At 41.5% G+C, this 14,131-nt stretch overlaps 3 protein-coding genes across 4 annotated transcripts; 2 read left to right on the forward strand and 1 right to left on the reverse strand.

The window, feature by feature from the left end:
* The first annotated feature begins 1,241 nt into the window (after positions 1 to 1,241).
* On the forward strand, positions 1,242 to 3,054 carry LOC103992203 (aspartic proteinase nepenthesin-2). Of its 2 annotated transcripts, none has more exons than XM_009411817.3 (2): positions 1,242 to 1,524; positions 1,602 to 3,054. In XM_009411817.3, exon 2 carries the CDS (start codon positions 1,666 to 1,668, stop codon positions 2,941 to 2,943), a length of 1,278 nt encoding a protein of 425 aa, XP_009410092.2. In that variant the 5' UTR covers positions 1,242 to 1,524; positions 1,602 to 1,665; the 3' UTR covers positions 2,944 to 3,054. The 2 variants fall into 2 exon arrangements, with proteins under 2 accessions (XP_009410092.2, XP_009410093.2); XM_009411818.3 differs by having other exon boundaries at positions 1,635 to 3,054.
* A 1,314-nt stretch (positions 3,055 to 4,368) lies between these two features.
* On the forward strand, positions 4,369 to 7,102 carry LOC135617557 (uncharacterized). Its single transcript, XM_065117907.1, has 3 exons — positions 4,369 to 5,222; positions 6,386 to 6,614; positions 6,701 to 7,102. Exons 1-3 carry the CDS (start codon positions 4,450 to 4,452, stop codon positions 6,863 to 6,865), a joined length of 1,167 nt encoding a protein of 388 aa, XP_064973979.1. The 5' UTR covers positions 4,369 to 4,449; the 3' UTR covers positions 6,866 to 7,102.
* Positions 7,103 to 9,981: 2,879 nt separating this feature from the next.
* LOC103992264 (F-box protein FBW2-like) lies at positions 9,982 to 13,966 on the reverse strand. Its single transcript, XM_009411899.3, has 2 exons — positions 13,661 to 13,966; positions 9,982 to 10,755 (listed from the first exon to the last, which is right to left on the reverse strand). Exons 1-2 carry the CDS (start codon positions 13,930 to 13,932, stop codon positions 10,212 to 10,214), a joined length of 816 nt encoding a protein of 271 aa, XP_009410174.3. The 5' UTR covers positions 13,933 to 13,966; the 3' UTR covers positions 9,982 to 10,211.
* Between the last annotated feature and the right edge of the window lie 165 nt (positions 13,967 to 14,131).

Here is a 14,131-nt window from a genome sequence, read left to right on the forward strand (position 1 = left end):
TTCCTGAAACTATGGAAGATTGCTAATTCTTGAGATCCGATCTAACACATTTAGTTTCTATGATTTATGTTCTAATCGGTCAATCTTAAAATTATAGCATTACTGCTAGGTTGTGGTTTTCCGATCAATCCTCACCATTGATCACATTCTCTCTCTCTCTCTCTCTCTCTTAAGTTCGTGGCATGATATGTGTAAGCGAGGGTGATGGATTCCGAGGAGCGAGCAAGGTTTGGGGACTCGAAGGGGCTGCTTCTTGTCCCCAAAACCCAATCACAACTAAGTCCTCTCATGTGATCATGCCTGGTCATCCTTGTGGCATGTCTTATTCTTCCATGCACCGTGTTGATGGTCTCTCTTATGCACATCTCTTTTTTTTATGCCTAAATCTTTGATTTTGGATCATGGCTAGAATTTGGATCTTTTGAATGATTGGTTTGATCCCTCGGTGGTCGAGGAAATTTCAAGGATCACACTTTCGCTTAGTATTGAGGAAATAAGATGAGAAAAGCGAAGCTTCACTCTTGTCACAACCAATTCTCATCTTCTTCATCGTGATAGTCTTTGTTGATCTGCCAACAGTCGGTGGACTTAAGGAGAACAAAGGACGGGCCTGTGCCCTCACAGCAACATCAATCGCAATAGCAGCAACGATATGCTCTTGCTCTACTCACGAAGCCTCTAAACACCTGAGGGAGTCTCTCTATTCTGTTGAGGAAAATCCAATTATATAAGAAAATCTCTCTATCATCGAGTCATTAAACACATGAGAGAGTGTATTAGACAGATTGATAAACATTATCTTTGTCAGTCAGTCTAATATACTCCCTCAGATGTTTAGTTTAGTAGATGTGGTCTTAATGAATGCCAAAGGCAGATTGCTTTTGTTTCCTTCTTCTATCTGCTACATTTCACTTCCTATTCGATGAAATGGATAGTAGGAAATCTTCCCCCGTTCTTCCTCGGAGGAAAAGAAAGAGGAAAGAAGAGAGAATAAATGGGTGATCAGTCTCAGCTGGATGAACAGCTCTTCTGATCTACCTGAATTCTCCAACAGGTGAGAAGTTCCTCTCCTTAGTGGGTTGGTTGATGATGATGTTAATTAATTTGGAGCCTGTGATCCAACAATTGATTGATCACCAAACCTCGATCAAATGAGAAGAGACTTGCAAGTCTCAACTTTCTTGCACTGGAAACAAACACCTCCCTAGTTGCTCACCAAACCTTAATTAGTGGCGTATGTATCGTCTTCTTCCCAAGTCACTGCCATTTCTGCTAAGTTGTAATCTAATTCATGTTCCAAAGTGCCATCAGATGAAAGCACTGATCGATCTAGACCATCTAATTAGCTCTATAAACACTTTCAAGTGCTCACAGTAATAACTTCTATGTGATGCCTGACACACCTCCCAGAGTTGTGCAGAACTGATATCCTACCTATCCAAACCTAAAAGCGAACAGAGGAATCCAATAAGACTACTACTAAGCATCAAACCCCTGCTATGGATCAACTCCATACTCTATTAGGTACGTTTCTGGTCTGCAACACTTCTTTTCCATAGATTTCTTCCAGCCAACTGCACTAACATCTATAGATCAATTAGTCATGTCCTCATGATTAGAAGAGCCTTCTGCAGTGCCTGATTGCTTTCTTCAAGGCTTGTGACGATGGGAGTAATTCGAGTATGGCTTCTTCTGATGTCGATCATGGCTCTTGCGATTCCGGAAGCCTGTTCTGAGCTAAATGGCCTGAGATTAGAGCTCGCCCATGTGGACTCCAATGGCAACTTCTCAAAACTTGAGCTGCTCCAACGAGCAGCGCTGCGGAGCAACCACAGGATGGCAAGGTTGACAGCTGCAGCGTCTGGCAACAAAGTCCAAGCTCCGGTCCACGCCGGCAGCGGCGAGTTCCTCATGGACTTGGCCATCGGCACGCCTGGTCTTGCCTTCTCGGCCATCATGGACACTGGGAGCGACCTCATATGGACGCAGTGCAAGCCCTGCGTGGAGTGCTTCAGCCAACCTACTCCAGTATTCGATCCCTCGAGCTCGTCCACGTTCACGAAGCTGCCATGCTCCAGCAACTTGTGCCAGGCTCTCCCTACCTTCAGATGCGGCGCCTCCGGCTGTGAGTACCTGTACTCTTATGGCGACTCCTCATCGACTCAAGGTGTTCTTGCAGGTGAAACCTTCACGTTTGGGACTGCGAACCCGACTTCGGTGTCCAACATCGCCTTCGGCTGCGGCGACACAAATCAAGGCAGCGGCTTCTCTCAGGCCTCGGGTCTCGTGGGTCTCGGTCGTGGACCGCTGTCGTTGATATCCCAACTAGGCCTAGGGAAGTTCTCCTACTGCCTCACCTCCTTAGACGAATCCAAGAAGAGCCCTCTTCTGTTTGGCTCACTAGCTGATCTCAGTGCAACCGCAGTCCGATCCACACCTCTACGGAAGAACCCTACACAGCCATCCTTCTACTATGTCAGCCTCGAAGGCATAACAGTGGGCGGGACTCGCCTGCAAATCCCCAGCTCTACGTTCGCTCTGCAGGAAGACGGAACCGGCGGCTTGATCATCGACTCCGGCACCTCCATCACCTACTTGGAACTCGCTGGATACAGGCAGCTGAAGAAGGCCTTCCTGTCTGAGATGCAACTCCCGGTTGCCGATGGATCCGAAACCGGTCTCGACCTTTGTTTCTCGCTGCCGTCGGGGTCGTCGACGGTGGAGGTTCCCAAGCTGACGTTCCACTTTGACGGAGCCGATTTGGATTTGCCGGCGCAGAACTTCATGATCATGGATTCAACCACCGGTTTGCTGTGCCTAACAATCATGGCATCCAGTGGCTTGTCCATCCTCGGCAACTTCCAGCAACAAAATATACAGATACTCTACGATCTGAAGAAGGAAGTCTTGTCTTTCGTGCCAACCCAGTGTGATCAGCTGTGAATTGCTTCTGTAGATAGGGCATATATATGTTCCTTGGGATTGTATGTGCTGCTTCTGCTTTCTGTGGTTAATGTAATTAATTGATGCTTAATGAAGTTATCATTTTTTTTCCGTGGTCGATCTCAGTTAATAAATTTGATGAATAGTCTTCGAAATATTACATTGTGTAATTATTAATGAAATAATTTGCATAATATAAATCCAACTCTGAAAGACTTAAATCCAACAGCGTACTACGTAATGGACAAACTGACTGTTACATGAAGTAACTCGGAACTGGACATCTCACAGCTTATATTCACGTCGGCAGCCTTCATCCAATCCTTGCCAGTGCTAAAGCGTGTCCACCGGCATCTCAAGGATGAGGAGGCAGATGTTTGACCTCTGAGTCACCGACGCGGTATGGTTCTGTGAGACAGTGGAGCTCCAGCTATTAATTAGGGTTAGTAGTTCGAAGACTGGAAGCTGGCGCTGATCATGACTCCAAGTCTGCCTGCAAGACTAAATTCTCCAAGTTCTTCACAGGTCCAGCTTACAGAGACCATCCTCTCCCCAGTGTCCATCCAAAGACTGGCTGCTGGAGTCGCTTCCAGTGTCGTCTGATACCTCTGAAGACGATGATGAGCCCGAAGGAAAAAGGGAGTGAGGTTTGTGTCATGCACCCGTCTCCAAAGTGTATGGATTACGAAATCCACTGTGAGTAATCTACTAATGGAAGAAGGTTTCGAAGAGTAATCTACTGAAGGGAGTGAGGATTACTCTTCCAGTCTAATCACAGTCACGGAACACAATCTATTAATCATGTGAATGCATGCAGTCAACCTTATTACCAATGTTCCAATGTGCAGTAAAGGTAAGAAACCTACCCAATTGATTGAAGATATCATTGTCACTCCTTAAATGAATGTGAACATAACCTACGGCATATAAGTTGATCCCATTGACCATAACATATAAAAATTATATGGAATTAATTTTCGAGATTGTAAATATTATCAATCAAGAAAGACACATCCAAAAGACCCAATGAAACAATTCTTTTTGGACATTTGAAAGATCATAAATTATCACGGTTGGGGCAAGTCTTTGACCCTTAGCGGTCATAATTATTGCACCGTGGTCACCTTTTGGACCAAGAAAACCTTTCAGCTTTCCCCTTTCACGTGCAACTACCCCTGTCGCACGTGCCGAAGGCGGATCTAAGATCCGATATCGTTGCCGCCTCCAACAACCAACCAATCATGCCCGAATCCGATGGTCCGGAGCGCCACCGAGTCTTCTGGCGTGGAGGATCTAATATACTTTTTGTAAAGAAACCAAATCTTACAAGCTGCGCCATCGCCGTTGGTTTCAGATCCAAACATCCTATATTGCAATTAAGATCTGGTCACCGGTTGGTGGGTGCAACAAGATTCTCTCCCCGAGCGGTTCCCCTTTTAAATCCTTCCCGTTTCTCTGCTCTGCTCTGCTCTGTTTCGCCATGGCTTGCAGAGGGAGTTGATCGAGATGGAGTCGAAGAAGGGTAAGCTCATTCGAACGCAGTCGTCCCTCCTTCGGTCCCCCGTCGCCCGATCCTCCATCCAGAGCATCTTCTCCGTGACCGAGGCCAACGACGATGAGGAGAAGCCCCAACGCCCTCGCCGCCGGCGGAATCGCCACCGCCACCACCTGCTGCTCCTTCTCCCTCTCCTAGTATTTCTCCTCTTCTTTTACCTCAGGCAGGACTCCCCTGTCTTCGCAAACCTCCTCCTCTTCGCCGCCCTCATCTCGCTCGCCTCCCTCGCCGCCCGCCGCTCGCGCGTCTTCGTCACCCGCCGCGCCTCCTCCGTGGACTGGTTCATCGGCGACGACGACGGCCGTGGCCGCCACCGGTCCGAGAAGAAGGAGAACCCCAACGGAAGGGCCGTCCGCGAGGGGGTGGAGGTCTACAGCAACGGGGACTCCTACGAAGGCGAGTTCCACCTGGGCCGGTGCAGCGGCAGCGGCGTGTACCGCTTCTTCGCCGCCAAGGGGAGGTACGAGGGCGATTGGGTCGATGGTAAGTACGACGGCCACGGGATCGAGACCTGGGCGCGGGGGAGCCGGTACCGGGGGCAGTACCGCCACGGCCTCCGCCACGGGTTTGGGGTTTACCGGTTCTACAGCGGGGACAGCTACGCCGGGGAGTGGGCCGGCGGTCAGAGCCACGGGGTCGGCGTGCAGACGTGCTCCGACGGCAGCCGCTACGCCGGGGAGTTCAAGGCCGGCGTCAAGCACGGCCTTGGCTGTTACCATTTCAGGTAATTTTTAGCCTCTTTCTGGCAAAATATTTTTTCTGCTGCTGATAGAATTGTCAAAATAGTTTGCACATTATTAGTGTTGACTGTTCTTAATTACTCTCTGGGGAACACTTTGGAGTGTGAGAGAAGAACACTGTCGTAGTTGATGTGGAAATTGTAGGTCTGTTGAGTCTAACAAATGGAACAGTGGATTGTGGAGGTGGTAGAAGAGTTCGACCGGTTCAAGTTTCGAATATGAACTGTATATTGCTTGTCTATCTGACGTAATTCTCATAATTCTAACTGGTCTTTCCATTGGGTTAATCTCATGATTGATGTTTGAGTTTTATGGAAATGAAAGCATATGAAGTAACTAAAATTCTCCTGTAGATGTCCCAATTGCATTTAGACAAAGAACGACAAAGGCAGCCAACAAGAATATAAAAGTTGTTCTAAACTTATTCAGGTTTGTAAATTTGTCAAGGAAGATATGAACCGGCACAAGATTGGCTATTTCTTGCTGCTAGTCGTGTTCAGAAACTTGTGGGCGAGGGCATGAACTAGTACGCAAGACAACCGTCCAAAGGGTTTCATCAAATTAGGTTAATGAAGTTATGCTTACAGTGACATTTTTAATGTTTGTGGATTGGATGGCTTTTCTGGTTCCCATGCTGCAAATGTCTAGATGCAGGCTTCTAGCTTTTTCCGTCATGTAGTTTGTTGTCTTATTGTTTGCTATAAAACAAGATGCAGTCACTTTCAATATTTTGAAGGACATTTTATCTTTTTTTTCTCTCTCTTAGTAACCACAAATTTTCAGGATTGAACTCTGTTCTTGCTCCTTCACCAACGTAGAAGCTCTATATTTTTCTCCTCATGTTAGACAAAAATACACATCTGCACCTGAAGATTGGTTTAGCTGATTTCAAATCTTATTGTTTCTCATTCTCCATGTTATTGTTAGATTGATCATGTAATTATCATCGGAAGTAACTTCCTGAGTTCTCAAGTCGGTTTTTGTTCTTCAGTGATATGGAACCATTCAGAGATAATTCTGAAATTATATTGACTGCAAGCTTTACATAGTGAAACATCAACCTCGACTTAGTCTAAAATTAGAGTATTCTGTTCGATTGCTAGATCTGGTGTGTAGTCCTAATGATAGAGGTCTTCTGTTGCTGCAGGAATGGTGACCAGTATTCTGGAGAGTATTTTGGTGACAAAATACATGGTTTTGGAGTATATCACTTTGCTAATGGTCACTGCTATGAAGGTTCATGGCATGAGGGCAAGAAACAAGGTTTTGGATTATACACATTCCGGAGTGGTGAGACAAGATCAGGAAACTGGGACTGTGGAGTCCTAAACAACTCTCTCCCCCCATCCGACCCTGCTGTCCAGGGAGCTGTTCAAGTATGCGCGCTTTCAGTTTCACTAACCTTTGCTATCTTCTGATACATTTTACAATCTAAAATTTCAAACATGTTCCGATGGATCAGGCGGCTCGGAAGGCTGCAGAGAAAGCTGTTCTTATTCCGCAGGTCGATGATCAAGTAACCAGGGCAGTAACTGCTGCAAATAGAGCAGCCACTGCAGCTCGAGTCGCTGCTATCAAAGCTGTGCAGAACCAGATGCATGGCAAGCTCTGTGACACTGATGTTTAAGTTCCAGCTTTTACACAAATTGTACATTTAGCTACTAGACTGCCGGTGCCCAAGTTAGCGACCGGGTAGGGAATCACCCACCTGAGTCGGAAACTAAGAGAGAAGCTTACAACATCAGACATTTGGTGTCACATGTAAACACCATGCTCTGCTCACAAATGAGAGATGTACATAACTCCTCATGTATATGATCTGAATTTGAGTTCACAGAGTAATTTCAAGTATCATGTTCTCACAGTTTCACTTGTACAGTCCCCAAACAAGTCTATCATTGGAGAGTATGTCCCATGTGCTTTTATGTGCTTGTATATGGATGTTCACATGGGAAGCAGTAACTTGTCTCGAGAACCTTTGGCATCTTATGTCTTTTAGGAACTCCTGAGTTGATTCAATCATTCTTTCGGTCTTGGTTTCTGCATCTGTACCATACTATATTCCAACTTCTGCTCTCACAGAAGTTGCGTGTTGCCCGCTCGATGTTATAGGGTCATAGTATTCAGAAGCCCAGAGCAAAAAGGGTGTGTTCTAACTATTGTCATGAACTACTTTTTCTCTCAAAAAGTTGTCTTTGCACCATTTCCCATCCAAAGGTTTCTTTATAAGCCAACAGTTCCCACCTGCATTCCTGTTCGTTAGAAATGGTGGAGGCATGCTTGGGTGACATGATTGAACTTGTTTTGATTAGACTACTGTATGAACAGAGTGGGCAATTACGACTCTCTTGTTTATCCTCAGTCTCTGTTCTTAAATGTTACAAAACAAGAAATTTCACAAAGCATTTTATGTTTGATGTCCTTCAACACCCAACTCTATCTGGAGGGTAATTAATGATGGTGTGCGAGTCATTGCATTTTGTACTCGGTTGCTGTTGATTCATATGATCTTATTCGGCGTGATTTCTAGAAATCATGTGAAGCAACACTTGCAAACAACGTCAGGTTATTTGCCAGCAATTAATGATGAGACGAGTGCAGAATTATTGCGAGGAAGGCGTGAGGAAGACCATCTTGATTTTGATTGTAGGATGAAGACATTGTTGAGATAACGAAAGGTTCATAGTAGGGATGATAAGCCTGTAGAAAATGTTGTGGTGCTGATGTTGGCAAGGTTGACCAATCTTTGTATATTTGATGACATGATGTTTGCTTCGATGAGCACTAACTGAGAGTCCCATTTGTTGCCCTATTTTTCTCAGGTCAGAAAATGCAACAAAATATGCTTGGCTAAAGCCCTACAGAAGGATACGACATACCTCCCTTCTTTTTTATCTGACATGAACCAAATCACTAACTATAAGGCCGGAAGTCAGTGGTCGCATACAGCATCTGGGAGAGTGACAGCTGAAACATCCATCAAAGCATACCTGTGTCACATGTATAAAATATCAATGTCTCTCTCTCTCTCTCTCTCTCTCTCTATATATATATATATATATATATATATACATGCAGAGCTAATCACACAAGATTTTATTATCTTTGAGATTGTAGATCCTCTAGCTTGGTTAAAGCAACAAGAAGAATATGCTAAGCTATTGATAATCTTCATGGCATAATTAGTTTATTAAATTTGCATGACAATAAACAAAGACAATAGGAAACTGTAGATGTTATTGAAACAAAGCAAGGAGGCATTATTCATTGGGCTACTGCTCCATGGACAACTTTACATCTAAAAGATGATCCCTCAATCTCTTGTTTGATGTAAAATAGTACCAAGATATGGGTAAGTGAGGCACCATGAGATGGTTTAGTTATGGAGAAGATGCTGATGACAATGATGAAAATTTGTTTGCTTGGGGCCCTCCCTACTCTCTTGAGAAGCCAACCTTCTGTAGAGTCCATAATTAAAAATAGTATATTAACATTAAATAAAAATATATTATAATTATATTTGTATAGTCAACAACCATAGTCCAGACATTTTTCTCTCTCTATTTCTTTATTAAATAATAAATTAAAAATATTAATTAATTTATAAAATGTTGAAACATTGTTAACATAATAGAAGTTAAAAAATCTACATAAAGTAGTAATAAAAATATTAATATTTTCAAAAAAAATAGAAAGTTCAAAAAACCAATTTTGTAGTATTAATATGTAAACAAAAAGAATTTAGTAAAACCCTAATAATCTATAATATTTAAAACAATGAACACAAAAAAACAACTGTATTTTGTATCCAAAAACAATAGTATACAATAATATTCAGAATAATAAAAAATATTAACTGCCAGAAAGACACAGGTATTCAATAAAACCAGCACAAATCTTAATGCATTCCTCTTTATCTTAGGACCTTATCAAAGCTCTAAAAGTTATTGATGGTTCAGAAACTGCAAAGTATTCTATGTTCTTTGATGAATATATTGCATAAATAGGTTTACCAAGCAGGTTAAGGCTAAAAGAACCTTCAATAAGTGTTCAAAGCAGGTAAAGCTTAGTGAGTAGTCCAAACAAAAACAAGACAAGGAAGAAAAGAATTAAAACACACAGATAAATCAGAATATAAATATGACCTTTGTTATTGCTTCTTTAATGTAAAGACGAGCATATAAGAAGTCAGCAAAAAGATTTAAGTTGAGGAGATTATTCAGATATGGAACAAAAGGTGATATGTGCATAAAGAGATTTAACTCTTGAAATAAGACTTGGACTATAAAACAAATTGTAAAACTATTGGCAGAATCAAAGAATGAAGAAAAGAGTTCTATTTAATTTCTTCAAGGTACTGACCAATGAATCTAAAGTCAGATAACACTACTATTCATCTGCAGCTAGCATTAGGACCATGGCTGTAATTATGAATGCTAATTAAAGAGTTCTGTGGAATATTTGATGTCAATAGCATCAACTTATGAATTACCAAAGCATTTTCTACGTAGACAAACATGAAGTGATTCAGGGAATAAAACACACGTAGCCAAAATTTCATCTCACAGGAGACACCTAAATACATCCGACTTTACACAAAACTTCATCTCAGGATCATATATCTGCATGATAGAAAGCTAAAATCAAGAAATCCAGACACTCTTCTTGATTGTCCATGACAAAGATCTAGAAACACCGCGATATTCTTAATACCAACATGACTTTGAATAATGAGACAGAACATTCAGATTAGATTCTCTCTTCATGTTCTAATAGAAGCCAAGATTCAAGATACATATATCCATATGCTAAAAAGACTTTCTTTTCAATTTCAATTTTTTCTATTGTTCAACTGAAAGCATGACCCAAAGGACCAAAAAGGTCTATACTGTTGTAGCAAGCATAACTAAATGGCTAAAGAGAAGTACCGAGATTGGGCAAAAAGGCAAACTACCATTTCAGTCATCATCTGATTAATCAGAGGCATCACAATCCACCAGTCCCACGTCTTCAGCACTACTGTTGTCCCCTTCATCTTCCGAAGAACTAAACTCATAATCATCCTCCCAGGGATCTCTAAAGGATTGGATTTTGGCACACATGGCCTCAATGTTGTCTTCCATCTTAACATTCCAACACCCACGGACGTCAAGGATTTTAAGAGCTGTGCAGTTAGTCAAAATTGCTGCCAACCCATGGTGGCTGAACTTCCCGTATGCAAGCTCTAAATGTTCAAGCCCAGACATATTGTTGGCTATAGCCATGGCTTCCCCCTCATCCACCTTGGCAGCCACACCATCATCCTGGGTTGTCTCAAATTCTGGTGGAGGCATATTCCTCGTCAGTTGAACTAAAGCCTTGCAGTGCTTCCCCAGTGCTTCCATGCCCTTGGAGGTGATCTTCAGACAGTAACTAATGTCCAACACAGTCAGAGTTGAGAACGATTCTACATGCTTCTCCACTATCTGGTCAGTCACATCACTCATTGGTATTTGAAGGACGCTAAGGAACCTGACACTGCAAAAAAAAAAAGAAACAATATCTAAATCAACTTAGCGAGTCATTAGAGCGAGTCATCTAAAAAAAAGAAACAATATCTAAACAATATCTAGTCATTAGAGCGAGTCTCACACATGGAAATTACACAGTTTCTAAATTTCATCAAAAAGCATAGGGGCATACCAAGACTTACAATAGCTAAAGGTTATACATGTGCTGCGACTTTAAATAATCACCTTCATCTCACAGGTAAGTGGAACTACATAACTACAACAGTTGTACACTGACCTCAATTTCAAGTCACCCTCTTGTGGAATTTGCCAAGGATGAGAAAAAGTAGTAAAGATTTCATGAATCGAAACTAGGGACTTTCATATCATATATGAGTCCAAAAACCAAAAAGGGCCTCAATTGTGTTATATCCGTATTCACCAAATTCAGATGCACAATCATATGCAGATGACTACTACATCTGTAGTAAATCAAAAGGCTAAACAACCTTTTAGAAAAAAATTAGCCTAGATAATTTCTATCTTGGACCTCATATCACACTTTAAGGAATAACTTGTCACTTTGCTGTTCCTGCGCTAAACAATGCATGTGCATACAAAACCCATAAAACTCATGCCATGGCCTTAAGTGTAAGAATATTCTAAGGTAACATACTAAACTCATGCCTCAAACAATAGTCATCACTTTGCCTCCACCTGTATAAAACCCTGCACAATATTTAGACTGATAAACTTAAAACACCTAGTAGATTCAAACCAAAGAAACTAAATTAAAAATAAAACCTAATGAATTATTTTTCTTATAACGTATGTTGTAAAGTCATCATTGTCAAACATGGGCCACAAATTCACTACTTTAAGCCAAAAAAGCCTGAAAAAGTTCGGTTGACATGCTTGTACTATTTTAGCACCTCAAACAACTCAAAAACCTATAAAGATAAATGAAAATTAAAGAACAGAGGTGTTAATGAAGTAGAGACAAGAATGCCAAAATACAAACCAGCTTTTCTTTCCTTGTGCCACCAGAACTATCTCCCTGTTTATCTCCTAGTCAGTCCGGAACATGCTAGACAAATAATACTTTCCGACTAATTTTATTAACAATCTGAGATGGTAAATATAGAAAATGAACAAACTTGGAGCATAACAGCAGCGACACACCACAAGAATGAACCAAGAACAGGGAAACGGTACTAGAGATTGCTACCACACAAGATTACAGATTTGAATAATAATGTTCCTATTAGAAGTTAAGCTGTTTAGTCTGTAGCAATATTCACTTAATTACATTTATATCTGCAATAATTCCTGTGATCCTCGTTCAATATTAAAGCAGTTAAACCAAAATATGTACTTACTGACAAAAAAAAGTCATAAAATGCACGTCTTTTTATCTGTATCCAACGCTAGAAACAGATCAAACATTTTGAGAATCACACAAATGAAAAATACAATAGAACATAATGCCTAGAGAAAAGCGTAGCACCAGGCCATTGAACAAAAAAAAGTTACACCCATCATTTTAAAGTAACTCATTAGACAAAACAATGATAAGGGATATAAACAAATGACATCTTAACCACAAAAGAAAACCCATACACAAAATCTTCTTCAGCTGCCTTTTGCTCCAAAGTAACTACTGACATACCTCTAGTAAATATTTAACTTATTTGTCAGTGTGAATATAAAATTAGATGTGGTTACTTAGACAGAAATCTATAACAATATTTCTTATTTATGCGTTATGAGCAAAATAAAGAGACATACACAAAACAGACAGCACCTGTGTGAATCTATAGAACAGATGGCAAGCATTTTTCATTTCAATGCAAGAACAAGGACTAAGCAGAATGTAAAATATATGAACAAAAAAGATGTCTCACATGCTGTAGAAACGGAAAAAGCAAATTTTCCACCTGCATCTTGAGACAGTTCATTAGACTATGAAAATAAGAGATAAAAATGGATACAAGTAACAACACTATAAAAGAAACAAAATTACAGAATCCAGAAAAATATAATATGTTCAGCAATCCTCTTTGAAGTTTAGATATAGTGAGTTAGTTTATTACTACACTCATTTTAACCATAGGAAAAAAAAACTAAAATGTCGTATAGTATCTCGACTTGTGTACGCATGTAGCAGCATCTCAATGCAAAGGGTAGCACCGTAGCAGGTATCATATCAGCACAGTTTCCTACAAAAATCTATGCTCTAAACCCTGACGAAAGAAAGCACTCAACTACCAATGAGTACTAAGATAAACACAAAAAACACTACTCTGCAGATAGAGAAATCCTCACCTTACCGGAAGATTAATCAATCACTATGACTCTGAAACATTAAGACAAAACTGATAAAACTAATTTCAAAGAAAAAAAGTAGAGAAAATAAGATAGCCATTTTTAAGCAGTAAAAATGAACTGAAACAAGTCGTTCCCCCATATTAGACAAAATGAAGGTCCAAATCATCATTGAAGACGCCATTAAACCATAAAAAAAAAGAATATATATATATATATATATATATATATATATATATATATATATATATATATATATATATATATATATATGTGTGTGTGTGTGTGTGTGTGTGTGTGTGTGTGTGTATGTGTATATATATAACAATAATAATAATAAAAATAAATCTTACAAGGCAAAAATGATAGAACAAATGAACCATCAAAAGCTTCCTCACGACGACAAAAACATCGAGAGAGTAACCCTAAATAACGTTTCCAAGCATCGATTGGCTTCACTTTTCTTGAGGGGACATCTATTGCTTCATAGAAGAAACTTCTGCGTTCCATGGACGACAATAGCCAGAACAGATGGGGTAGAGATTATCAATTATGTTTCATACATGAGAGAAAGCAGGAAAATATCAGGGAGGGAAGAGGGGAGTTACGATGTGGCGACATAGACGAAACCGGAGTTGCTGAGGCGGTAGGCGGAGAGGCGGCGGAGGGTGCCCCTGCTGCGGCGGACGAGGCGACGGACGACGAAGTTGATGACGTCGGATCGGTCGACGCGGCGGCACCACTGGTCTAAGTCGATCTCCGACCAGCAGTACGGCCCTGCCATCACCTCCCGCCACGACGGGCACACGAACGGAACCGTCCGCGCCAGCACGTCCGCCGGCATCCCCACGAACACTAGCGCCAGCACCTCCGGGTTCATGTCCTCCCACCGACTCCACCTCCCCCCGCCTCCACCCCCGCCCCCTCCTCCTCCGCCACTTACCGCCACCCACTTCTCCATCTGCGCCTCGCTTCTCTCGTTTGAACGAGGCGTGTGGCCCGTGGGTAGCATTGCTACTTCTTTATTGAGGCACCCAGCGTGATCCGAACAGTCGACGCGTGTTTAACTATTCCGATCG

Source organism: Musa acuminata, chromosome BXJ2-7 (assembly GCF_036884655.1).
Source record: "Musa acuminata AAA Group cultivar baxijiao chromosome BXJ2-7, Cavendish_Baxijiao_AAA, whole genome shotgun sequence".
NCBI classification, from domain to species: domain Eukaryota; kingdom Viridiplantae; phylum Streptophyta; class Magnoliopsida; order Zingiberales; family Musaceae; genus Musa; species Musa acuminata.

What these genes read in the sequence shown, in the direction of transcription:
- LOC103992203 (XM_009411817.3), top strand. Translation starts at nt 1,666, where the DNA reads ATGGGAGTAATTCGAGTATGGCTTCTTCTGATGTCGATCATGGCTCTT.
- LOC135617557 (XM_065117907.1), top strand. Translation starts at nt 4,450, where the DNA reads ATGGAGTCGAAGAAGGGTAAGCTCATTCGAACGCAGTCGTCCCTCCTT. An exon ending in CTTGGCTGTTACCATTTCAG is followed by an intron (nt 5,223 to 6,385) that starts GTAATTTTTAGC and finishes CTGTTGCTGCAG; the next exon opens with GAATGGTGACCAGTATTCTG. An exon ending in CTGTCCAGGGAGCTGTTCAA is followed by an intron (nt 6,615 to 6,700) that starts GTATGCGCGCTT and finishes CCGATGGATCAG; the next exon opens with GCGGCTCGGAAGGCTGCAGA.
- LOC103992264 (XM_009411899.3), bottom strand. Translation starts at nt 13,932, where the DNA reads ATGAACCCGGAGGTGCTGGCGCTAGTGTTCGTGGGGATGCCGGCGGAC. An exon ending in TTCGTCTATGTCGCCACATC is followed by an intron (nt 10,756 to 13,660) that starts GTAACTCCCCTC and finishes TTTTTTTTGCAG; the next exon opens with TGTCAGGTTCCTTAGCGTCC.